The following is a 25,347-nucleotide window of genomic DNA, read 5'->3' as shown; positions in this document are numbered from 1 at the left end:
CTGAGGTGCAAACTCAGACTAACACCGACACCGCCCAGCCGAAGAACAAGCAAATTATAACATCGGAGACTCGAAACAACAGCAACTGCCAACCATAAAACCAGAAAATGATGCCAAAAACTCTTATATGCAGAGCATGAACATAAACACAAGCCATAAGAACTCGAGAAAAAATGCCCTCAACTTCTAAATCATTCATACACAATGACCACCCAAAAAGGGAGCAACCTGAAATGAAGCCTTTACATATGAAAACTACAATGAACACCAAAACCATACAATGAACACCAAAAGATTCTGCACTTGAATAACTAATTCATGCGCATTGAACAGGTATTATCATGAAAGATCATGAAGAACAGCTCAACCAAAAGAAAATGAATCTATACCATCAAATGAGTGAAGAAATCTAAGGGAAACAAAATTCAAGTAAACAGCTTCAGTACTAAATGGATATTGTAATAGCAACATATGCAATCCCTTCAACTATAACCTGAGCGTATTGTACAATTCAGCGTAGTGTGAAAGATTATTAGATAAATTCGTAACAATGTCAGCAGCTTGCACACAATAATCAATAATTTGAAGTAATCTATAACACATGCCATACGTTCTACGATTGAATTCATTGTCTTCTTATCTCAAAATCTCAGCTTAATTCAAGCCTGTTTTATTTGTACTCAAAATTTGGCACAGGCGGTGCATCAAAGCTTTCCAAAATTGTTGTCTCGCTTCCTCCACTCGACACTGCAGATTCCTTCTTCTTGCCTCCACCAAACCAACCTCCAAACCACGAATCACTACCAGAATCTGAAGAAGACGAAGAAGAAAGACTTGTCAACTCCGCTTGCGGTAGAGACAGGGGAGGAGCACGGCCAGGTAATTGGCCTGTAGGATATCCAGGTACACTAGCCATACCAGCAGGCTCCTCAGTGACAACAGGCATATTCTGTTGCTGGCTGAGGACTTTATTGAGCATAATCCCAGCTCCTTCAATCAAAGCTAACAAAACGCCGCCAAAAACAGCAGAACGAGCTGCTGATGCAGGTCCCTGTCGCATCTGAAGAAAACCGCCGGTAGCGGCGCCAGCGATGATCGAGTTCCATGGATCCTCCTTCTGGCGGACATAGACCATTGTACAATCGAAAGCAGAGAATAAACCACCCCAAACAGCGAAGCTTCCGCCGACGCGTGGCGCATTCATTCGGACGGCTTGAGAGCCGCCGATAATCCTGGATCCCTTGGGAGAATTGTATAGACCTTTGATGAAGTGAAAAGCTGACCCGCCGACGGCTCCCATGCCAAAAGCGCCACCGATGTCGTCGAGGATGCGGTCGGGGCAAGGTTCCCTTGAAGTTTCCGGCGTTCCCATGGCGTCAATCCGATCAGCTAGGGTTTTCCTGTCCTCTGCGTTCAATCGCCACCGCCTAACTGTAACGTGGGTTTTTAATGGCCATGGGTTTTTAACTGTATTTATAGAACTTGATTTAATTGAGAACGACCAGTGGGACCCTGCTGACTAATTTAATAAAAATATTTTAACATAATAAATTTTTTTTTTTTACTTACAAAAATATCATTTAACTTTAAAAAAATGTTTCAAAACTAACCTTTGAAATTTTTTTGAAAGGTTTCAAAACTACTCTTAAATTATAAATAAATAAATAAATAAATTCAAAAAATTATCATTAATAACTTTTTTTTTTTTTTTTTTTTTTAATTTTAGGATACTATTCTAGTTTTCCCCTTCAACTCGAAGACATGTTTGGTCTCGAAGACATGTTTGGTATATACGGATATGTTTCAAAATTTACAGAGATTGTCCATCGTCTCGATAAATTAGACAAACTTCTTCTAATGGGTATGTTTCATATTGTTCTATCAGGACGACAATGTGAATTTGGATTGAAGCTATTCGAGACAGAATCTAAATTCTCTCGTTCTACAAAAATGGAGATGAGAATTGGACGAGTGTCGGTGACGTTCCATGGAAGTAAGTTCCTCTCATGTCATTATCAATCATATATTTGTTAGTTGACTCGTCCCGTTAATAGTACATTCGACTCGACTTCATTAGTATAAAATTATACATCCACATGATGTCGTATAAGATATCTATCATACATACAATAAAGAACCAACTAAAGCTCAGCTTGAATAATAGCACGTTTAAAAAATACTCAATACTCTCGAGAGTAATATTAGAAAGTTTAGAAATAATCTGCCTAGAAGCCTTCCCTTACCACCTCCACCGTGACAATGCAAATTAGAAACTTCAAGATTTCAGTTCAAAAGTAGCATCAAAATAGACCACTATGAAAAGTTTCTCTCCTCTTGCAATCATACTAAAAAAAGAAAGAACTAATTCAAACTAAAGAGATAAAACTAAAAAGTTGAAGATCTAAATGAAAGTGTACAGCTACAAATGTTACAACATCGCAAGAATGCTAACCAGACAATTCAAATCATTAGATATCTTCCCTGAAAGACATCTCTAGAGCTGGAACGCTGCGAAATACGTCCTCTACGTGATAGCGCAAAGCCAGATGTTACTTGGATATTACAGCCTCAGATCTCCAACATAGAAGTCGTCGATCATGTCGAAGACTCGAGTTGCATGTTGTGGCCTGCACAAAAAAATATTGAGGTTGAAATAAACGTGTTCGGAAGATTGCTGCAACGATGGAAGAAAGAAAGGTAAAATTTTGAGTAAAGCCAACATGACCGCTTTTTTATATATAGGATCTTTGAGCTCAATTTGAGCATAGCTCAATTGGTTAAAACATATATCGTCGATCACAAAGTCAAATGTGTTTGAATCTTCACCTCCACATGCTAAAAAGCACATATACAAATAAGAGACACTTATACGACATGATGCACATTATGCACGCCATAATTTAAAATTTTAGGACATAGAAACGACAAGGACGCATTTATTCAAAGTGTACTATTTTTATACAAGAAGAGAATTCAAAGTCCTTAAGTTTGTGCATTTCTTAAAACTTATTATCATATATCTATTTAGTATACATAACAAATGATCGATATGTATCTAACAAATGTTTGATATGTGTTCAACAAGTGACAGAGTGTGTGATATGAACATGCTAACCAAACTAAAGCGCCCACGTGTTACTTAACGAAAATCACTATGCCATTGGCAAATCCAATGCTATCCATTTACACCATGATTCTGTAGTTTGCATACAAAACAGGGAAAAAAGGATCGCAGAAGCAACCATTTTGAAAAAGCTTTGCTGATCTTAATTATTGTTTATCAAAGCTAAAACAATGATAAGAGTATCCAATCCAGATTATTTGGACAGATCAAATTAATAATGTTTGAGAGAGGAGGTGTCAGATTGGCTTACCCATAAAACCCTTCTGTAGAATCATCCCCAGCATGTGCTAGGATGGCATCTCCTCCTGGATGTTCTTCAACATAGGACGTAACATCGTACACCTATGCTCGATAAAAATCGAAAAATAGATTACAAGTATGACAACATACAAGCAAACCCCAAGTTTTGCTACGAGCTTAGACATCCGATAATACCTTGTTCTTGATAATGATCCAGCAATCAGTTCTCTTGTTATGAACCGAGACCTCGTCTTTACTGTACACTTTAGATGCCTATAAGCAAGAAAAAACATTTAGAATATAATGAGAAACCACAAAGAACACTTCTTCCTGTATGAAATATCAACGCAGATCCTTTAATTGAACACAAATAAGCCCCATCACTAAAGTTTGCAGCATCAACAGATAAGCTCGAAAAAGAAAATTGGATAAATTGTTTCAGTTTCACTAAATCTCTTGGAATGTTCTATTTCCATTTGTGTTTCTCAATCCTGTTAGAAATTACGCTCTCCACACTGGTATGATATTATCCACTTTGAGCATAAGTTCTCATAGCTTCCCCAAAAGGCCTCGTACCAATAGAGATGTATTCCTTACTTATAAACCCATGATCATTCCCTAAATTAGCCACCGTGGGACTCCCTCCCAACAATCCTCAACAAATCCAAGTTTTAGTCGGATCCAATGGAAAAGCAATACATTCTCCATAGCTGAAATCTGGAAGTAGAAAATTGCACAAACCATGATGATTTACTCATGATATCGAAGCTAAATAACATTTAAGTTCCAGTTCTAAGCGGGCAAAGGGTTGCTTAATTCATTTAAAAATTGAAACTAAAGGAAAACAAGTCCAAATTTACCTTGTTGGTATTATTTAATTGAACCTTTTGTGCATTTCCTGCATCCAGAAAATAAGAGCATTGTTTGTTCAAATCGATGGAATTTATGCATAAAAGGATTAAAGAACTGAAAAAATACACTTCACCAAACTTACGGTCGCGTGGGATTAAAATCAGAGCGCCAAACAACACACCGAGAACCAATGCGGCTACAATGATCATCATTTTATATAGCTCACTGCTAAATCAGATTCACAATAAATGCAAAAGCATAGTACTGCAACGAAGCATTACCATTCCGAAATTGAAACTAAGAAATAAAAATTTTGTTTGGTAAGCAAGAAAATGCTCCAGAATCCACAAATTCAGCAAAGATTCTCGGACCATCCGGGTCACTGATTTAAGCTAGTTTTGATGCAGATGATTTAGCTAAGCGATGCGAAACTGAGAACTTACCTTAAGAATATGGATCGGATTTAGCGACTAAGCAGTGAGCTTATCGATATCCGGCGAACTGAATGCCGAAATGAATTCGCCGGTAAAATCTAGACCCTCGAATTTCCACTGCACTCTGCCCACCGGATCACCATCAAACACCAGACCGATTAAGGGTCGCCCATGTTATAGACCGGGTTTAACAAAAAAAAAGTCCAGTATGAATTTGCTTTTCCGGGCTCGGGTTTGGGCCTAAACTTCGGCTGGGGCATCAGTTTCAGTATGGGCATGAGCTTCGGTTTTAGCTCGAGCCTGAGATTCTGCTTCAGTCACGACAGGAGCCTGACTTCCACTTTATTGGGTTGGGCCTGAGTTTCCATATAATATTGGGCTTCAGTTTTAGGTCGCCAGACTTCTACATTGGGTTGGGCCTGAGTTTCCATATAATCTTGGGCTTCAGTTTTGGGCCACCTGAGATCAACTTTGGGTTCGGCCTGAGTTTCCATATTATCTTGGGCTTAAAGTTTGGGCCACCCGACTTCTACATTGGGTTGGACCTGAGTTTCCATATCAGCTTGGGCTTAAGTTTTCGGCCGAGTGAGTTCACATTAGGCTGTGGGCCAGCATTTCCATATTATATTGGGCTTAAGTTTTGGGCCAACTGAGTTATACTTTGGGTTGGACCTGAGTTTTCATATCAGCTTGGGCTTATGTTTTGGGCCAACTGAGTTCACATTGGGCTGGGCCTGACTTTCCATATAATCATGGGCTTTAGTTTTACTTTGGGTTGGCCTTTCCATATTATCTTGGGCTTCTTTTTTTGGGCCTCCCGACTTCTACATTTCGATGGGCCAGAGTTTCCATATTATATTGGGCTTAAGTTTTGGGCCAACTGAGTAATACTTTGGGTTGGGCCTGAGTTTTCATATCAGCTTGGGTTTAAGTTTTGGGCCAACTGAGTTCACATTGGGCTGGGCCTGATTTTCCATATAATCGTGGGCTTCAGTTCTACTTTGGGTTGGGCCTTTCCATATTATCTTGGGCTTCTTTTTTGGGCCTCCCGACTTCTACATTGGGTTGGGCCTGAGTTTCCATATAATCTTGGGCTTCAGTTTTGGGCCTCCTGAGTTCAACTTTGGGTTGGGCCTGAGTTTCCATATTATCTTGGGCTTAAAGTTTGGGCCACCCGACTTCTACATTGGGTTGGACCTGAGTTTCCATATCAGTTTGGGCTTAAGTTTTCGGCCGACTGAGTTCACATTGGGCTGTGGGCCTGCATTTCCATATTATATTGGGCTTAAGTTTTGGGCCAACTGAGTTATACTTTGGGTTGGGCCTGAGTTTCCATATCAGCTTGGGCTTATGTTTTGGGCCGACTTAGTTCACATTGGGCGGGGCCAGATTTTCCATATAATCATGGGCTTTAGTTCTACTTTGGGTTGGGCCTTTCCATATTATCTTGGGCTTCTTTTTTGGGCCTCCCGATTTCTACATTGGGTTGGGCCTGAGTGTCCATATAATCTTGGGCTTCAGTTTTGGGCCTCCTGAGTTCAACTTTGGGTTGGGCCTGAGTTTCCATATTATCTTGGGCTTCATGTTTGGGCCACCCGACTTCTACATTGGGTTGGGCCTGAGTTTCCATATTATCTTGGGCTTCAAGTTTGGGCCACCCGACTTCTACAGTGGATTGGGCCTGAGTTTCTATATCATATTGGGCTTCAGTTTTGGGCCTTCTGAGTTCTACTTTGGGTTGGGCCTGAGTTTTCATATTATCTTCGGCTTCAATTTTGGGCCACCCGACTTCTACTTCGGGTTGGGCCTGAGTTTCCCTATTAACTTGGGCTTCTTTTTTGGGCCACCTGACTTCAACTTCGCGTTGGGCCTGAGTTTCCATATTAATGTGGGCTTCAGTTTTGGCCCAAGCTTGAACTTCTTTATCAATAACGGTTGGAGCTCGACTTCCAATTTTGCTTAGGCCTGAGCTTTCATATCATCTCGGGCTTCATATGTGGGCCGAGCCTTATATAATTAAGTTCAATAGAAATTATAATGTTTTTTATAACTTAGATATATTTAATATTTCACACTAATATGAGTTTTTAATTAGAAAATTAAAGTACGGACAGTACGATTAATAATTCACAACGTACTTATTGAATTGTATTATTTGAATCATAATGCATACACATGTTTATTAAATTGTAACATCTAAAACATACTTAGATATATTTAATATTTCACACTGATATGAGTTTTTAATTAGAAAATTAAAGTACCGATAGTACGACTAATAATGCACGAAGTACTTATTGAATTATTGAATTGTATTATTTGAATCATAATGCATACACATGTTTATTAAATTGTAACATCTAAAACATACTTAAATAAAATATTAATAATATATTTAAATATAATATCAGAACACACAAAATTGAAATTTCTTGCCACCTGTATGGACTATTAGTCTGAAATTAAATGTTTAGGTCCCAAATATTAGGATGCTTGAGTCCCCCAAATACTAACAAAAATTGTGTTCAAAATCTTTTGCTTAATAACTGTAATTAATACTTTAATCAAGTTTGAGGACCAATTTGGTTCAAGTTGAACTTTTCTCTAAATTATGAATATAACATAGACATTTATAAACTTAATCAAATATTTCAGAACAATATTAAATATAAATGTCTGAGATTAAAATAATTAAAATTGGGAAGACTATTCTCATAGATCAACGCATGTTATTTCAACATGTTTTTTCCTCACTCACATGTTCATACAAAATTTAAAAAACATCACCCAATATAAAATTATTTATGGCAAATCGAACTTAAATTTGATGTTCTTATAATTGAGCTATTAAAAAAAAAATGCATAGTATATATAATAACTTAAATTATTTATTAATTATCTTATCCTCAAGGCAGTTTCATTTAGATATGGTTTCAATTCATTCATTTCTTTTGTTTTACTTGGGCGTCGCATGCCTACCAGTTTCTTGGTATTTGTCAACTGTTATTCAATAATTGTATTTGTCAACTGCATTATTTTTCCTTTACAAAGACTAAAATCTAACCTAGAAGCTTTGAAGTTTCCGGTGTAGGAAAATTTCAATTTTTTAAAAAATAAATATTATCTTTGAAAATGTTAATTATATGAATAAATTGACAAATAAAAATTCAAAGCTAAAAAAAACAATAATTTTTTTATTTTTCACTCCACATATTTTCAAATTTTTAAAAAATAAAAATTGAATTTGCACAGTAAATATAATAATTTCAACACTACCTCAATTAATACCTCTGGAACCTACGGTTATAGGATTTAAATTGATTTGATTTTATTTATATCATATAATATAAAATGAATTGAATGAGCAAGCAAGTTGCATTGCATTCTTTAATATCTCTGTCTTCAACGCCCGCTTATTTAAAATGGACTTGCCCCACGCTACAAAGGACAAAGGAAATGTCCCCCCCTTCCAAATTGAATTTATTTATTTATTAAATATATTTTTAATCAATCTATAAATAAAATAATTATAAAAATACCCTTAAAAAGTGCTAAATTACCAACTTAATTTTTTTTTAATTTAAAAATAATTTTATTTCGGACATTTAATACAAAAACATGTAATTATTTCGAATTCACGTCTATGTCAAATTATTTTCTTTTTTAATTCAATAATCTAATTAAAAAATAAAGTCAAATTCGGAATCCTTTCAGTCTTAATATATATATATATATATATATATACACACACAGCTAAGCAATATATTGCATTCCTTCCAAAAATTTCTCTCTTTTGCTTGTTTACTTCTCCATTGTTCCATGGCTGCTGTCTTGCCTGAAGCAACAAGATCAGCTTTTGCAGCGAGCTACATCATGGACCTTGAATCGATGTTCGATCTCGACACGGTCCTCACCGGTGCCGACGACTATTATAACGACCAGATCATCACAGAGCCGCCGTCCGTGGTGGTTGCCGATTTGCCAACGGTGGTCACAGACGACGTATGTGCAGTTTGTATGGAGGAATTCCGGGCGGATGAAGGTGGTAAACAGATCCCCTGCGGCCATGTGTACCATCAAACTTGTATATCCTCATGGCTCTCTGTCGGCGACTGTTGCCCTCTCTGCCGCTGCCACGTCTCCTCCGACAACAAATCGGAAACTGCTAAACCCGTTCAGGTTTAGTTTGTTTGTTCGTTCGTCCGTCGTGTCAAATCAATTTTGAGCCGTTGGATGTACAGGCATAATTCAAATCTTCATGCTGTCCAATAAGAATTCTCTTCTGCTCATTATTCTCTCTAAAATTTTTCTTTTATTATTATTCTTGTAGAATTTGTAAAGTTAAGTTCTATGTAGAGTTACATTTTTTTTTTTATTTTTTTATATTATTGTTTGGATTAAATATCTCTTACATTGATGAATGTGGGACCTACATAATAATAATACTAATAATTATTATTATTATTATGATAATAATTGGTTAAAGTGGGCTACCAAGTTGGAAACTCCATCTAATCATTAATTCAACCAATAAATCTCAATTAATGGTAATATTATTCATTTTGAAAGTCAAGAAAATAGAAGGATTATTTAATGAATAATTAAATAAAATAGATAGCACTGACCTCGGGCAAAAAGATCTCTATGTTGTTGATCTATCGCTAGTTCAAGTTCATATTAGTGGAATCCCATGGTCGAGAAAGACTTTATAAAAAGATCCATGACAAAAAAGGACCATACAAAGACTAAATTCTATACCCAATAGAATAACAAAAACGAAGGTAACTATTAAGAGAAAAACAACCCGAATCACCAGCAAAGTCCCACATTTAAGTTCGACCAACCTATTATTTTTTTCAAAAATATCAAGTAGAATAAAATTCTTTAATTTGGCACAGTCAAGAAGACCACATGGGAAGTTTGGGATGAGCTACCCTAAAATTTATTATCTATCTATATATATATATATATTAAGAATCACGATTCTTCACAATTAGTATGATATTATCCATTTTGAACCTAAGTTCTCGTAGCTTTACTTTGGACTTTTCAAAGAGGCCTCGTTGAGATACTATTTATAAACTCATGATCTTTTATTAAACTAACAAACGTGTAACTCATCCCAATAATACTCAACAAAATAAATAAATAAATAAATAAATAAATATATATATATATATATATATATATATATATATATATATATATATATTAATGGGTTACTTTAACTAGCACTTTTACACTAATGAAATTCTTACAACCACATGACAGATCCATCCGTACGAAACCACCTAACAAGATTTGTTCTCATCTACAAATTACCGTATGGGAGGACAAAAGAAAAGGAAATTGTTAATTGTTATTTTTATGTTAATAAAGCTTTTTTAATGTTTTTGCAATTTATAGAGAAGTTCCACGTGTCGAATTATAATTGGCCATATCTTGTTAAGGCAAAATCGGTCATTGCCAGCCGTCCAAAGTGCAAGAATAAACTAAAAAAAATAATAAAATATTGGTTAGTCAAACACAATGTGGTTTGACAAGAACAAGACAATAACAACGGTTTTAAAATAAGGTAACACGCAAAGAATTGAGTTGTGGCTGTCAATAAAACATTAAAAGTCGTGATTTCGTTAGCTTAAGAGGAACACCAATCATTTTTTTTTTTTTTAACTAAATTCAATATCCCTATCTTAGTGTTGCCCAATATTTCTATCCTCTAGGGATATAGAATTTAGTTAAAAAATATATTGGTAAATTAAATTCAAATTATTTTATATGGCATAAATTATCTTTTACGTAATCTATTCATCCAAACAAGACTTTTCAATTGAAGATTGAGTTGAATTCTATTTAGGCTTTCTCTTATAAATTTAGGGTTTTTTTAATAAAATATTTGAATTTTTAATCGAGATTGGTAATTTCAAAATATTTTTTTACAACCGTGCTTTTAGAAAATTCGTTATTATTTGGAGTTGATTAGTGTGTTGAATGAAAGTCCCACATCGGCTAATTTAGGGAATGATCATGGGTCTATAATCAAATAATACTCTCTTCATTGGTGCGAGTCATTTTGGGAAATCACCCAGCAAAGCCATGAGAGTTTATGTTCAAAGTGGACAATATCATACAATTGTGGAGAGTCATGTTCATCTAACATGGTATCAGAGCCATGCTATTTGGTATCAGATCCCAGAATTCTACGATTTGTCTAGCGGAAAATTCAGTATTTCATGCTATAATATTTGGTATGAGAGCCCAGAATTATGATATTTCATGTGAGAACAATGCACGTGGAGGTGCACTGCCATTTCATTACGACCGTTCTGTTAGAAAAATCAGTTCTTGCATGAAGCTTATTAGTGCTCGATTAATTGCAATTAAAACATAGAAAAACATGTCGCAAATTTTGGTAAATTAAAATAAAATTGTCAAGGTAGACATTATTTTAAGTATGTTTATTATATTGACATTTAATATCAAATTTATTAAACATAACAATTGCGAGTAATTCGTTTAATCTAAATTATTTGAGATACATCCCCATAAAAATAAGTATAAATAATAAAATTAAAATAGTTGAGCATTTTGGGCTTTGCTGAATCAATGGACTGGACTATCAGCCCACTGGACATCGGCCCAATAGCCTCTTAATTGATTGGATCAAATGGGCTCAACTACCAGCCCAATTCTCACGGTGGTTTGTAACAGAAAAAGAAAAGGATAGTTCAAATAATTTGATTTTCACATTATTTTACCAAAATAAGCAAATAAATCGCCAACGAAGATAAACTCGAGTGACAATCATAAAAGTCAAACAGTTATAATTAGATTTATTTTGATGCGTATTGTTTACTCATAATTATTATGTCTAATATTACTTTGAATAAACCATCAAAAAGTGGAATTTTTTTTAACACTTTTAATATTTAAATTGGAAAATTAAAGAATAACATTTACTTTTCACGTTAAAAAGAGGATATGGTAATTAGAACCATCATGATAGACAAGAAACCTTTATAGAAGAGTTAATGATAATGTACGAGGTTCGGGAGAAAAAGTTGTCGGCTTAGTCTCTATTTGAATGATGTGTGCGGTTAAAAGTAAGATTATAGTCGTGTCATATATAATGACAACGACATAGTTATCATGAAGAAGATACACGTGTCATAATGTCTAAATCGATATGTTTTCAATTGACGTGATTTAAATATATTCATATCTTAAGAAAATATTTCCGTTCAAAATAATAATGTATAATTTTAACTCATAATGGTTCGGTAATAACTCCAAACCCAACCTTTCAACCTCTCTCGTCTTCATCTCGAAAGAGAAATATTAAAATGTGGGGTACCATCGAGCAACGAGAAGAGATAGTTTTAAGTATATACGGGCACTTTTTTAAGTATATGACATTGGCAATATTAAATGAATATTGACTTGTTGCCAAAGAGATAAGTGTAAAAATTTACATGTTAATTATTCGATCTCTTTGCCTCTATAATTATTGTATTGATAATAAAAATTTTATTATTTGTAAATTATTTGAAATATTGGAATATCGTTCTAACCAATTTCAACTCAAACAATTATAGGAAATTAGTATACTTTTACTCTTTTAAGGTCAAAATTGTAAATCTACTAAAACAAATACATTAGAAATACTATATATATATATATATAATCTAGAACTTCAAATAAAATTGTAAACTAAATTTTATTAAAATTACTTGAAGGAGGGGAAAAAAAAGTAATTATCGAAACTTAAAGATTTGAACTGTTGGAGCTTTCAAACTGATATGGTTGAGAATGAATCACGTCTCTTGAAGCCATTAAACACAGTGATTCGACGTTCATTTATGACGATGTGTAACTGTAAACATCGCCGATCTGAAAAAGTTGAAGTTCGTTCGTTCGTTTGTTTGTTTTCATCGGCAAAGCGTATTCCGGTACGGCGATTCACAAGCTGCAAAACTTCGCTCTAGCCTTAGATCCTTGTAGAACTTCTTGATGAATTCCTCGGCGGCTTTATCGACGAACTGACTATCGCCGTCGTCCTTCAAAGAAAACGGCGAATCCGTAACGCGCAACTGCCGTACAACTAGCGGACTCTTTCCGAATCCAGGCAGCGGCACTAATGGCGACTTCTCGGAGTTCTGATCGGTTTGGAGAATATCCAGAACTCTCGTGACGGCGGCGACGGTGGAGAAATCGTCGTGGCGGTAAGATTTGGGGAAATATTGGTGGTTTCGGTGCTTTCGGAGTTTGTTGAAGTAACGGAACGGATATGCTGCAGGACTGTTACTGCAACTGAATTCGTAATCGCGAGTTGAGATGTAGGAATTGGCGATATCAATCGTTTGGCAACTGAAAGCAGATCCGTGATGAAATTCGATCAGATTTCCAATCGCTTTACCTGCGATTTTGCTTCGTTTTAGTATCAAGTGAAGATCGAATGTCCGTACGCCTTTCCTCAACATGAACACAACCGCTCGCAACACGTTCCACAGCTTCTTCTTCACTGCCGGCCGAGTCGGCTCCACTTCCATCGCTTACAAGCAATTCCAAAGAAATGTGTAATAATTCCGCTTTCTAAAACGAAGAATTGGGAAATATATAAAGCGAACGAACGGTACTTCGTAAGGATTTTTATCCCACTCGTGTTTACAGCGCGTGTTGTACACTTCCTCAACAAATTCGATAAAGTTATTTGTTTGACGTACACGCGCTCAGTTAGAGGTTTGTCTTTCGTTTCGTTAAGAAAAGCCAGAATATTTATATATCTAATATAAACTAACATTTCTTTGGGTTTTTTTTTCTTTTTCCTCGAAATTACATTAAATTATAAATTTCTTGAAAATTAATATAAAAAATCGAATAGCTTTGATGAGTGTCCCAATGATTACATATATGATAACCAAACTTTGCCCAAATATGAAGTTAGTAGGTGACCTGAATTCCAAGTTTAAAGCTTTAGATGATTAGCTTCTCGAAATCCCCACTCATCATTTTATTTTAATATAATAAGATTAAAATTAAATAATCCCCAGCATGATTCGTTTGATTCATAGCATATTTGGAATAACTTATAAAATGAACGAAAATTATATTTCTATAATCATTTAAAAAAAAAAAAAATTAAGTTTAGAGTATAAGAATCAATTAAACATATTTAAAATAATGTTTGTCTAACGGCCCAGATCTACTGCTAGCCGATATTGTCTTCTTTGAGCTTTCCTTCACGGCTTTAAAATGCGCTAGGCGAAGGTTTCCACACCCTTATAAATGGTGGTTTGTTCTCCCCAACCAATGTGGAAACCTTCATTTAGCAGATGCGTTTTAGAGCCTCGAGGGGAAGTCGGAAAGGGAAAGCCTAAAGAGGACAATATCTGATAGCGGTAGATCTGGGCCATTACAGTTTGTTATGTTTAGCGTTTTCTTTAATAATTGGCCATTACAGTTTGTTATGTTTAGCGTTTTCTTTAATAATTTCAAGTCGATATTTTACTATGATTTTCATATCATAAAAATTAATTTTAAAAATTATTAGTAATCTTGAATAAAATAAATACTATATTTTATGTTATTGAGTACAAATTATGATAATTGTTTTTATTTTTCATTTTTCTTAAATTTATTATGAATTTATATGAAAACGGTAAGCCAAAAGGCAAAAGATACGTTACCCTTTCTCCATCAATGTCCCACACATCTCTTCAACATAAATAAGGATAAAAATAGTAAAAATACATTTTTAGTTAGGGAAAATAAATATTACTCCAAGGACTAAAATTAAACTTTCAAAATTAGATAGATTAAAATAATAATAAGAATAAATAAATTAGATTAAAATATATTAAACACTTTGAAAGAAATCCATTTCAAATGAAAATTATTTTCTTGGAATTAAAATATTAACAAATGCAATAAATTAAATTATTTCCAATTTACTTAATAATTTCAATAAAATTTAATATCAAAATTCAATACGGGAGAAACTTGGTCCCAACTCCTTTCATTTTCCAGCTTAAATGCAATGCAAGCGCGTACAAAATATAAAAGCCTATCAAATAAATAAATAAATAAATATTAACTTGAGAATGTCCCCTGCGATTTATACCACACGCCGTCCTCAGCAGCCAGCTTGAGAAAGTTGGCACTTGGTAGGAATGAATTTTAGCATCTAATAAACTGACACGTGTCAAACATAATACTTGGAGTTACTTATTTTTGTTTATTTTGAAATATTTAAAATAATTGAAATAAATAATAACTATAAATTCTCTTAAATATTTTTTAAACCAAAATATTTGGTATTATTAAATTTTTGTATAATAATTTTAAAACATTTAATTGCATAATAATTATAAATATGTCTTTCTTTTGACTTACTGCTATTTATAATAGTATTAAATATTCAGTACAGCCTCTGTACTAAAATTCTCTCATTTTATATCTTTACGTGAATTATTTATGATCAGCTGGCTATGAGTTTGTTTTATTTTCTTGCTTGTAAGTATTACGGGAAATCAATTAATTTTATTAAATTGTCATGACTATCATTATTTCAACTATATATTATTTTTTTCTTATATTAAATTATTATGATTAGAATTTAATATTTGTTATGTATACACTATTTTGTTTCCAATAATTAAAAAATGGAGAATAGTAATATAATTAATTTAGAAGTAGTTATCAGTTTGGGAGTTAAAATATAAATTTTGCTTCATCGTTCAAACGCAGAAAATTAATGTGAGATGAAGAGATTCACTCCATCTTTCAACGGCTAAATCATATTGTTGTCTCCTCTCATAAATATTTCGAAGCTCTATAATTAATTTCTAAACATCACATCGTTTTAAAAAAAAGTTTATAAGAATGGATCGTTACTATCTATATTAGCAAAATGCATTTTCTTTTTCGATGGCTCAATCATAAAAATTCCAAAGTTCACCGTTTAATTTGGAGCAGTTAATTTTTTTTTTTTTTTGTTCTAAAAAACATGTGAGCGAAGATAAAACATGTTAAAATAACTGTGATAGTCGTTTTAAAGATAATCTAGTAACACGTTGAGATATAATACTTAAAGTATATATTATTTATGGAATATATCTTAATATTTTTTACTTTATGATTTGATTTATAGTATATTTTATTTTATTCTCAATATTTAATTAATTTATATTTTACTTGTTGGTAGGCATTATTAAAATGACCGTCTTTTTAAAATAATCAAGTAACATGTTGAGATATAATATTTAAAGTATATATTATTTATAAAATATATCTTACATATTATATCTTAATATTCTTTCATTTATAGTTTGATTTATAATATATTTTATTTTATTATCAATATTTAATTAATTTATATTTTCCTGGTTGGTAAGTATTAGTTACTAGCTTGTATCCTATTTAAAAGTTATGAATATTAATATACACTTTCAATTTCAATTCTATTTCTATTTCTCATTCTTAACATAACATCGTCATTTCGTTGATATAGATATTAATTATTAATTATTTATAAAGTTGTTTTTGTAACTCTTAAAATTTTATATATATATATATATATATATATATATATATATATATATATATATATTCTTTCTTTTAAGTTCAAACTATAGAGGGAACAAGAATATATTTGATATCTGGTTGAGCTTGTTCAGACTATAAATTTGGTATGAATTTATAACTAATAATTTTGTCTTTTTGATTTCCGATTTTTCTTATTATAATTTGACCGTGCTCGTGTGTCTCTTAATATAATAATATGGCACAATCAACTTCTCACCTAAAATTTTGATGCTCCAACAACAACAATAATAATTTATTTTTCCTACAAGTCTTCGTCCAAAGAAATATCAATGATTACTTACGAAGAAATCAAATTGGAAGTAGTTAATATTTTTATAGTAAAATAACAAGTCATCTGTCATAGTGGGTGGTTTAAGTTTTTAAGTCTTCGGCTAGTGGAACGACGTCGTTTACTTGTTATGGTTTTATAAATAATAATAGAAAATAAAATCCATTTTGAAAAATTGAATTGGAACGCCTACAATAATAGGAGGGGAGAGAGCGCCACTATCCCTTTTTCGCTTCCCCACTAAGTATAAGATATGTATTATTTATTGTTATTATTATTTTTTTAAAAAGATATGTATTTCTTTATAAAAATAATTAATTTTAAATAATAAAGAAAATGGGTGCAGGACCGTTTGGTTGGCCGGGCCACCCTCACTATTAAAGTCTGTTTTTGTTCTGTATGTTCATAAATAAAGTAATATATTTTTATCCAAATTAATATATTTTTATCAGTGGAGGAGAGAGATCCAGACGTTTTTTTTTTTCATATATTTTATAAAAAAAATATTTATTGTATCTAAAAAAAAATATAAATAAAAATGGTTAATATTTTATTTAAAAATATTTCAAAACTTTTAAAAAGTTACATTAATACACTTCAACTTATTTAAAATGTTAATGGTAAGTGTACAGGTACATTTGTTCATACACAAGTTACAGTAATACCCTTGCAGCTCCAGTTCAATCGGATTAGTTGGTTCGATTCACTTATATCGGTCTTATTTGGTCGAGTATGACTGACCTAGTTTAGTCAATTTTTTCTGTTTTGTTCCCTAGGTTTGTGAGCGTTGTATCTTCATTTTAAAGCTAGAATGTCAATAATTAAGGTTGATTTAGATTTTTTTTTTTGTTACAAATCGAGAAGTATTGTCTACTTAGTTGTATGAATTATGCACAAGTGTTTCTTAACCATAATTTCATATCCTCAAAATCACTCTTATTCATATGTAATATTGGTTCATGCATGTAACTCATTTACTCATTTATGTAACATTACTCTAAAATAGTAATTAGATATATTTACCAACTAATTTCATTTTAACCAAAGTGGTTTGAAATTAATCTTTAAAAAAAAAAAAAAAAAAAAAAAAAAACTACGTTCGTCTCCTAGGAAGGTATTACGCAAACATGCCCGTGGCAAAACAACTGGGCAAGTCCATGCTGATCGGTTAGCTAAAATCGAAGAACCGTTACTCTACATGAGTGAAGTTCCTGACGGAATTGGGCTTTTGGAATCTCGCATGAATGAGATGTTTGCTAAAGCCGACAGGTTCAACGAGATGACACGCCACCTTAAAACAATGTCGATCCTTTAATTAATGACTAGGGTCGATGCCCTAGAAGACAAGACCTCAAGGGCTAGTATCTTCAAGCGTGGGAATTGTTCGACGGGCTCTGTTGTCCGAACGAAGGAACGCACCGAGGGTTTAGATAATACCCAACTGACGATCGTTCAGATAGTTTCGGAATTATCTGAAGACTTTAGAAAATCCTTTAGAATGGTCAGGGCCGAGTCAATCACGATGATGAAGGAGGACACTTTAGCTTTGTTAATGCAAAATTATGATATAATTATTGAAGAATTCAAGTTTGGATAACAACTTGGGTCTTTCATGAAAGAAAGTGGTTTCTTTTTTCAGGCTAAAGAGAAACCAATCTGCTACCCATTCGGAACATCATCATTACAAAGCCAAGCATGCCTCAAAAGAGGAACCCAAAGTCAAACTTCTGTAGAAACTTGTATTAAAGCAATCTCCATTAGCGCTATATATTCCTATAGCTTTTCACTAATAAATGGAGAGGGAAAAAGAAGGCAATCAATAAGCATATAATATTACCTTTTTAAATCAAATATATCAATTGTCACATACCCTTTTTGATTTTTGCATTACTTTAGAATTTGCTACATTTATCCATTATAATATATTCATTCATATATGAATACACTTTATCTTTATTCGTTCATTCAAAATTCTTGTTTTCTCGATATTCGTGTTCGAATAGTGTGTAAATGTGCTACCTGATCAAAGAAATGACGCATGAATGAACCAATATCACATCCAAATGAGAGCAATCCTAAGGGTAAGATTGTTGGATGATGAAATTCCCACGTCGGCTAATTTAGTGAATGATCATGAGTTTATTATCAAAGAATACTCTCTCCATTGGTATTAGCGAAGCCCAAAGCAAAACCATGAAAACTTATGCTCAAAATGGACACTATTTAGAGAACATTCTCTTTTCTATGGTTAAGTATGTTTTTCCAGAAGCAATTCTATGTTGTTGGATGACCTCTTGAGAACATTCCTTTTTGTAGTTTAATCAGAGGAATTTTATTAAGTATGTTTTTTCTGGAGCAATTTTATGGTGGATGACCTCTTGACAATTTTTTTAAGATGTATGTGAGTGAGGACAACACATGCTAAAATAACTTGTATTGGTCTATGTGGATAGTCTTCACTCCTAGAAGGGATGAGTAAATAAAAAGACGATATCGCAGAAGATACATAGAAATGCTATGGCACATAGGTTCAAAAATCGAACATTAAACACGAGTCCTTATGATAACTAATTATTTTAGAAAAAAAAATAAAAGTTTATACTCTTTAGCTTTTAGGATTGTATCCATTAAAAACCATAAAATTTTATAAATAAATTAATTTAAGCTCTCAATTAGTGAATTATTATTATTTTCACTTAAAAATCTCAAGTCTCTGTTCTATATTTTAAAACATATTTCTTAGTTATTTTTTATTTGTTTTATAAATATAATTAAAAATAGTTGGTATTCCCAATCTTAGTGGTCTGTTTGATATTGACTTACCACCTGTCTGTATGTGTAACATATAATAATAATAATAAATAAATAAAAACAATTATGAAAATCATTTAAAAAAACAAGGAAGACAATAATATCAAAGAAAGAATATCCTTGTATTTGTATTTATACTTATTAAATCTTATAATAATGTTATTACTTGAATTTATTTATTTTTATATTTTGAAATAAAAAAATTAAATTGAAAGTATTATTGATTAAACAATTCAAATTAATTTAAGTCAATTATTTTTATTTATGCGAATAAAATGAATATTCTTAATTTTATTTCATATCTTAATTATACGATTTGATGTTTCTTAGAAACTTCCATAGCTTGGATGGCAAGAGGAGAAAGAAAGTTAATTTAAAAAGAAATTGCATCAAGATTTGACATTAAATTAAAATATGAATTGAAAATTGGTTGAATTTTAAAATATTATCTAACCTACAAATATTTATAAATGAGATATTTTTAAATTAGGCCAAATTTTGAAAATATAGATTTTATTTTTATTTTCTTAATGAATTAGAATTAAATAAGTCGTGAAAAAAAAATGAAAATAGAAATGAAATATTAGACTAGGTAACAATTTTTTTTTTTTTTTTTTAAAAATAAGTCTATCAATACGACTTAAATTAAATAAAGTTTTGAGCACTAAGAATTTTTTTTAAAGAAAATTATTATTATTATTATTATTATTATTTTATTATTTCTAATCTTTATTTAAGATGAAATTTATTTAGAAAAATGAAAAGAAATACAATTTTAAAAGAAATAATAAAAACCTAAATGATTATTAAATGGGTCTACTCAAACATAGTTGTGGGCTTGTATTGGATCAGTTTTTAGAAAGCCCACTATTCAAATTGGGCCTCGAGCCCAAATATTAGGCCTGATCCAGTGTTTAAATACCAAGAGATCGTTTCTTGACGCGTAACGGTCAGAATTCCATAAATCGAGCACAAGCTTCAGCTTCAAGCTTCTTTCCCGTCTGCATCTCTAGGTTTTGCATGGACGCTGTAGCCTGAATCACAGGCGGATGATCTCGATTATATGATTCTCGACCTCACACGCTTTCTGGTCCACGATCTCGACTACATCCGAGTTGCCTTCGAGTTTAACAGAATTGGACCTGACGGAAAATCGACTTTCGAGTTTTGATTTTCGGATTAGAGAGGTCTAGAACCTGAAGAAGCTCTCTCTTCGTCAGAACCTCATCAATGATGCTACGGATGAATTGCTTTCTCGCTGGAGCGCACTGTCAGATATCGAGGTATTCAATCGTTCACTTCGTCGCGTTCAGTTTTAGAAAAGTGTTAAATGAATGGCCGAATCTTGCTTCGCATTACAGTTTTATAGAGATATTTGGTCTCTTTGTTGTTTGAATGTGTACAGTGTGAGTCCTAAAGCGATTCACGGATTAGAGAGGTCTAGAACCTGAAGAAGCTCTCTCTTCGTCAGAACCTCATCAATGATGCTACGGCTGAATCGCTTTCTCGATTGAGCGCACATGTCAGGTCTCGAGGTATTCAATCGTTCACTTCGTCGCGTTCAGTTTTAGAAAAGTGTTAGAGAAATGGCCGAATCTTGCTTCGCATTACAGTTTTATAGAGATATTTGGTTTCTTTGCTGTCTGAATTTGTACAGTGTGAGTCCTAAAGCGATTCTCGGATTAGAGAGGTCTAGAACCTGTAGAAGCTCTCTCTTCGTCAGAACCTCATCAATGATGCTACGGCTGAATCGATTTCTTGCTGGAGCGCACTGTCAGGTCTCGAGGTATTCAATAGTTCACTTCGTCGCGTTTAGTTTTAGAAAAGTGTTAGAGAATTGGCCGAATCTTGCTTCGCATTACAGTTTTATAGAGATATTTGGTTTCTTTGCTGTCTGAATTTGTACAGTGTGAGTCCTAAAGCGATTCTCGGATTACAGAGGTCTAGAACCTGTAGAAGCTCTCTCTTCGTCAGAACCTCATCAATGATGCTACGGCTGAATCGATTTCTTGCTGGAGCGCACTGTCAGGTCTCGAGGTATTCAATAGTTCACTTCGTCGCGTTTAGTTTTAGAAAAGTGTTAGAGAATTGGCCGAATCTTGCTTCGCATTACAGTTTTATAGAGATATTTGGTTTCTTTGCTGTCTGAATTTGTACAGTGTGAGTCCTAAAGCGATTCTCGGATTACAGAGGTCTAGAACCTGTAGAAGCTCTCTCTTCGTCAGAACCTCATCAATGATGCTACGGCTGAATCGATTTCTTGCTGGAGCGCACTGTCAGGTCTCGAGGTATTCAATAGTTCACTTCGTCGCGTTTAGTTTTAGAAAAGTGTTAGAGAAATGGCCGAATCTTGCTTCGCATTACAGTTCTATAGAGATATTTGGTTTCTTTGCTGTCTGAATGTGTACAGTGTGAGTCCTAGAGCGATTCTCGGATTAGAGAGGTCTAGAACCTGAAGAAGCTCTCTCTTCGTCAGAACCTCATCAATGATGCTACCGGCTGAATCGCTTTCTCGCTGGAGCGCACATGTCAGGTCTCGAGGTATTCAATCGTTCACTTCGTCGCGTTCAGTTTTAGAAAAGTGTTCCAGAATTGACCGAATCTTGCTTTGTTTCTTTTGCGTCTGAATGTGTACAGTGCGAGTCCTAAAGCTATATCTATATTCTTACGTCGTTCGGTGATTGTTTTCACTTAAATCACATCATCGAAAACGTATCCCGATGATTCTTAAAGTGATAGAACTCCAGAATAATGCAAGACCGTGCTATTTTTATTTATTTTATATGACTTTAATCTTAGAGAAGATAAAATGACGAAAATACCTGATGCGAGCATATTCAAGAGGCTTTAGGTATTTGATGTTTCTTTCAATGAATCTCTTCGTTACCTGACTTTCTCCAATTCACTGAAGGAATTTTATGTATCTATGAATGAAGTTGCTGAAATGGAAGAGCTAGATCATTTTCAACAGTTGCGGATTCTTGAGCTTGGTTCCACTAGACCGCAGGTTTGCTCTCTATATCTTTGGTTTTAATTAATTTCAGTTGTATCAATTAGTCTACAATATGGATTTTATGTATCGTTTCTAGAAAGAGCCGTCTCTACAAATAGTGTTCGTAGATATATAATGAAGTGAATATATGAGCATCCATGCTTTACTATATTTCATACAGTATTCTTTATGTGCAATTAAACGGCAAGGCAAATGGCCAAACAAAAAGGCTTAATCGTTCTCTCCCGAAGAAGTAATTACATAAAAGTTCTGTTTGTTTCTCACAGCAGTCGTGTCTTTTCACAAAATTTTGGATAATCGTATTTGTGATTGAAGATCCAACATTGCTTTTTAGTCAACGGAAATATACAAAACTTGACCAATTTACAAAAGTTGTGGTTAGGGCGTAACTGGAAAAAGGCAGTAAACCTTTGTGGATTAAAACATCTCGAGAAAATTATTTTGCAGAGCAACCGTATGACTTCAGTGACAGGATTTGAAGCATGATATTTGATTTGAATATGGCAAATGTTTGTTATGCCTTAACACTGTTCCTTGACCTAACTTTTCAGTATTGTGTTGCTTCGGAAGGACACTATCTAAGTCAAAATGGAGTTTCAGAACTTGAAGGCATTTCAACCTTGGTCAATCTTCCTATATTGAATGTTTCATTAAATAAGCTAATGAATGCGAATGACATTCAAAATCTGACATGGTTTCATGAATTTCGTATCTCCCATCATATGTAACGTGGTTATGGTTTCCAGGGTGATAATCTGGTTACTTCGTTGGATCGACGTTTGTAGTATAGAAGATTTAGGCTTAAAAGACAGCCAAATAGAACCCCTTGAAAGCATTGCTGAGGATGTTGCTGGTTCAAGAGAGGAACCGACAACCATCTACCTCAAAAACAGTAAGTTTCCATACTAAATAACTTTTATGACTAGAAAATTTGCTTCTGATCTCTTGGTGCTTCACTAGTGCTAGTGTCTGGATTTCTGCATGCTCCATATCAGCTATAAATTCTACGGGGAAAAGTATAGGTCTCATTTTATAACTTTTTTAACTTCATTCACTTTCCAAACAAATCGTTCTCAAAAGTTAAAATTTGAAGAACAATTTGTGCGTTATTGTTGCTTTGAATCTTCATTGCACATTTTAACTCTGCATGTTATTCAGGATAAAAAGATAACAATAATAGAAATAAATAATGTACGACTTTCAAGCTGCAATTTTGAAGTAAAATAATGCCTTCTCTCGTGGATTAAGTGACCTGAACAAGTTTTTCCCCTTATTGATCAACCTAGCCTAGCTTTTCTGTGCTTTCTAATTGTTTGATTTGGCAGCAGCTTCTCGTCTACAGCCATAATGTACAAGTAACGTGCCCACTGTCCATTCTTTTACTGATTTAGTTTATTTTATTCTTGCAATGAATGTTTTAAAACCTTCTGTTAGTTGTGTTTGCTAAAATGTCTTACTCAAACTAAAAAAAAATATTTAGGTAATTATTTATTGAAACCAATTACATTTGTTAAGGCTATTTCGTGGGATTTAGTTGCTGTGTGTTTTGCCTCTAATTTATGTCGTTTTTTTTTACTACTTTGCTCCAAATATTTATAAAGTTCAATTTTTCTCCTCAAATGTGTTTTGATTTTTTTTTTTTTTTTTTTTTTTTTTTTTTGGTTTAAATTTTAACTGAAACTGCATTCATTTAAATACCATATAAATGGAGTATTTCAATTATTTAATTCTTTTGATTCTTATGCATTGTTGTTTTTTCCGAGTGGGACAGCAGAAAATGTCATTTTTGTCCCCGGCAAAACCAAGGGCATAGACGTGAAAATGCTACCTTTGCGTCTTGATCAGGGTGAGTGTCCGTACGTATCATATCATTCGCTCGTAAATAAACTTTTATTTCCTAAATTATTATAAACTGAAATTATATTTGATCGGTTTAAATCAACCTTTATGAATTTCTTTTCTAGTTCATGATTTTTCAATATATATCATTCAAATTTCTTTGAAAAATTATTCAATAAATATCTGCCCTAAGCATGCCTTTATTTAATTACGTGATTGATGTGTCAATTAGTCGTGCTTGTATCTAAGTAGATTGATATTTGAATTTCCTTTTGTTAAATGTTTCTTCGAATGAAACTTTTTTGGACTAAAATAGTTATTTGTCATAAAAATAATTTCTCTGAAAAGTTTCAAGAACAAATGTGTATCAATGACAATCACCATTTTGTTCTTTTTTTTGTTTTTGTTTTTGGTTATTTAATTTTTGGAATCGAAAAATAAGTTCTTTGACAAACCTTTCAATTTTTTGAAGTTGAATATTGTACGTTAATCAACTGTATCTCCAAACCAGACCCAAATTTTCAAAATCTCTGGAGTATATGAAGCTACATCAGGTAACATGAGTTTTAAAAACTTTATGTTAAGGATAGGGATCGGAATACTTTTCCTATGCTAAATTCATTGACCAAGTGTTCTTACGTTAAATATATAAAGATTTTCCCTATGGTTTTCTTGTTTTATAATCTACTTTTTTTTACAAATTTATTTTCTTCTTCACCCTTATTTTATTTCTTGTTTTTGTTTTGTTTTTTAAACAAGCATTTTAGCCGCCCATTCGATTTTTGTACTAAAAAATTAAACTATAAATTTTTTTCATGACATTTTTTTTTCTTCACCCTTTCTCGTTTTTGTTTTGTTTTTTGAACAGCATTTTAGCCACCCATTCGATTTTGGTATTAAAAAATTGAACATAATTTTTTTTCATAACAAATTCACCTCCACCCACTCGTCCTTTTGTAGAAATTTTACAAAATTTGATAGAATAGGGGTATTTTAAAAGGTGTTATGAACATTCTTTCATAAATATGATATAATTTTGGATTATGCCATTTTTTAAATATTTTAAAAAGCATACTTATATGACTACCATTTTTGGTGCTAATATGTACCTCCTTTTTCAATCCCTCTTCAACTTACTACCTTCTCTTTAAGGTCTCTCTTT

At 32.9% G+C, this 25,347-nt stretch overlaps 4 protein-coding genes and 1 pseudogene across 11 annotated transcripts; 2 read left to right on the top strand and 3 right to left on the bottom strand.

The window, feature by feature from the left end:
- Positions 1 to 517: 517 nt before the first annotated feature.
- Positions 518 to 1,462, bottom strand: LOC111798039 (mitochondrial import inner membrane translocase subunit TIM17-2 pseudogene; annotated as a pseudogene).
- A 727-nt stretch (positions 1,463 to 2,189) lies between these two features.
- CB5LP (cytochrome B5-like protein) lies at positions 2,190 to 4,822 on the bottom strand. 3 transcript variants are annotated; one of them, XM_023681125.2, is made up of 6 exons: positions 4,660 to 4,822; positions 4,359 to 4,480; positions 4,225 to 4,262; positions 3,560 to 3,637; positions 3,375 to 3,466; positions 2,190 to 2,627 (listed from the first exon to the last, which is right to left on the bottom strand). In XM_023681125.2, the coding sequence occupies exons 2-6, from the start codon at positions 4,426 to 4,428 to the stop codon at positions 2,561 to 2,563; spliced, it is 345 nt and encodes a 114-aa protein (XP_023536893.1). In that variant the 5' UTR covers positions 4,429 to 4,480; positions 4,660 to 4,822; the 3' UTR covers positions 2,190 to 2,560. The 3 variants fall into 3 exon arrangements, with proteins under 3 accessions (XP_023536893.1, XP_023536892.1, XP_023536891.1); XM_023681124.2 differs by having other exon boundaries at positions 4,359 to 4,444; positions 4,660 to 4,821; XM_023681123.2 differs by having other exon boundaries at positions 4,359 to 4,441; positions 4,660 to 4,820.
- Positions 4,823 to 8,469: 3,647 nt separating this feature from the next.
- On the top strand, positions 8,470 to 8,835 carry LOC111798880 (uncharacterized). Its single transcript, XM_023682228.2, has one exon. It carries the CDS (start codon positions 8,470 to 8,472, stop codon positions 8,833 to 8,835), a length of 366 nt encoding a protein of 121 aa, XP_023537996.1.
- Positions 8,836 to 12,351: 3,516 nt separating this feature from the next.
- On the bottom strand, positions 12,352 to 13,235 carry LOC111799149 (uncharacterized). Its single transcript, XM_023682565.2, has one exon. The coding sequence runs from the start codon at positions 13,197 to 13,199 to the stop codon at positions 12,579 to 12,581; it is 621 nt and encodes a 206-aa protein (XP_023538333.2). The 5' UTR covers positions 13,200 to 13,235; the 3' UTR covers positions 12,352 to 12,578.
- Positions 13,236 to 20,706: 7,471 nt separating this feature from the next.
- LOC111799063 (uncharacterized) lies at positions 20,707 to 24,849 on the top strand. Of its 6 annotated transcripts, none has more exons than XM_087125113.1 (8): positions 20,707 to 20,868; positions 20,991 to 21,119; positions 21,242 to 21,370; positions 21,493 to 21,621; positions 21,744 to 21,874; positions 22,270 to 22,340; positions 22,898 to 23,238; positions 24,121 to 24,849. In XM_087125113.1, exons 2-5 carry the CDS (start codon positions 21,067 to 21,069, stop codon positions 21,787 to 21,789), a joined length of 357 nt encoding a protein of 118 aa, XP_086981239.1. In that variant the 5' UTR covers positions 20,707 to 20,868; positions 20,991 to 21,066; the 3' UTR covers positions 21,790 to 21,874; positions 22,270 to 22,340; positions 22,898 to 23,238; positions 24,121 to 24,849. The 6 variants fall into 6 exon arrangements, with proteins under 6 accessions (XP_086981239.1, XP_086981240.1, XP_086981238.1 ...); XM_087125114.1 differs by lacking the exon at positions 24,121 to 24,849 and having other exon boundaries at positions 22,898 to 22,969; positions 23,093 to 23,865; XM_087125112.1 differs by lacking the exon at positions 24,121 to 24,849 and adding an exon at positions 23,675 to 23,865.
- The last annotated feature ends 498 nt before the right edge of the window (positions 24,850 to 25,347 follow it).

The sequence above is a fragment of the Cucurbita pepo genome, chromosome 7, assembly GCF_057944985.1.
Source record: "Cucurbita pepo subsp. pepo isolate OVF chromosome 7, ASM5794498v1, whole genome shotgun sequence".
NCBI lineage: Eukaryota > Viridiplantae > Streptophyta > Magnoliopsida > Cucurbitales > Cucurbitaceae > Cucurbita > Cucurbita pepo.
Note: the sequence above shows the minus strand (reverse complement) of the source record. Positions and strands in the feature narration are given on the sequence as shown.

Excerpts from the sequence above, each read along its gene's own strand:
- LOC111799149 (XM_023682565.2), bottom strand. The coding sequence starts at position 13,199 with ATGGAAGTGGAGCCGACTCGGCCGGCAGTGAAGAAGAAGCTGTGGAAC.
- CB5LP (XM_023681125.2), bottom strand. The coding sequence starts at position 4,428 with ATGATGATCATTGTAGCCGCATTGGTTCTCGGTGTGTTGTTTGGCGCT. Across the intron at positions 3,638-4,224 it reads AATTAAATAATACCAACAAG|GCATCTAAAGTGTACAGTAA; the intron begins GTAAATTTGGAC and ends TCTTGCTTATAG. Across the intron at positions 3,467-3,559 it reads GGATCATTATCAAGAACAAG|GTGTACGATGTTACGTCCTA; the intron begins GTATTATCGGAT and ends TATCGAGCATAG.
- LOC111798880 (XM_023682228.2), top strand. The coding sequence starts at position 8,470 with ATGGCTGCTGTCTTGCCTGAAGCAACAAGATCAGCTTTTGCAGCGAGC.
- LOC111799063 (XM_087125113.1), top strand. The coding sequence starts at position 21,067 with ATGATGCTACGGCTGAATCGATTTCTTGCTGGAGCGCACTGTCAGGTC. Across the intron at positions 21,120-21,241 it reads GCGCACTGTCAGGTCTCGAG|TGTGAGTCCTAAAGCGATTC; the intron begins GTATTCAATAGT and ends GAATTTGTACAG. Across the intron at positions 21,371-21,492 it reads GCGCACTGTCAGGTCTCGAG|TGTGAGTCCTAAAGCGATTC; the intron begins GTATTCAATAGT and ends GAATTTGTACAG.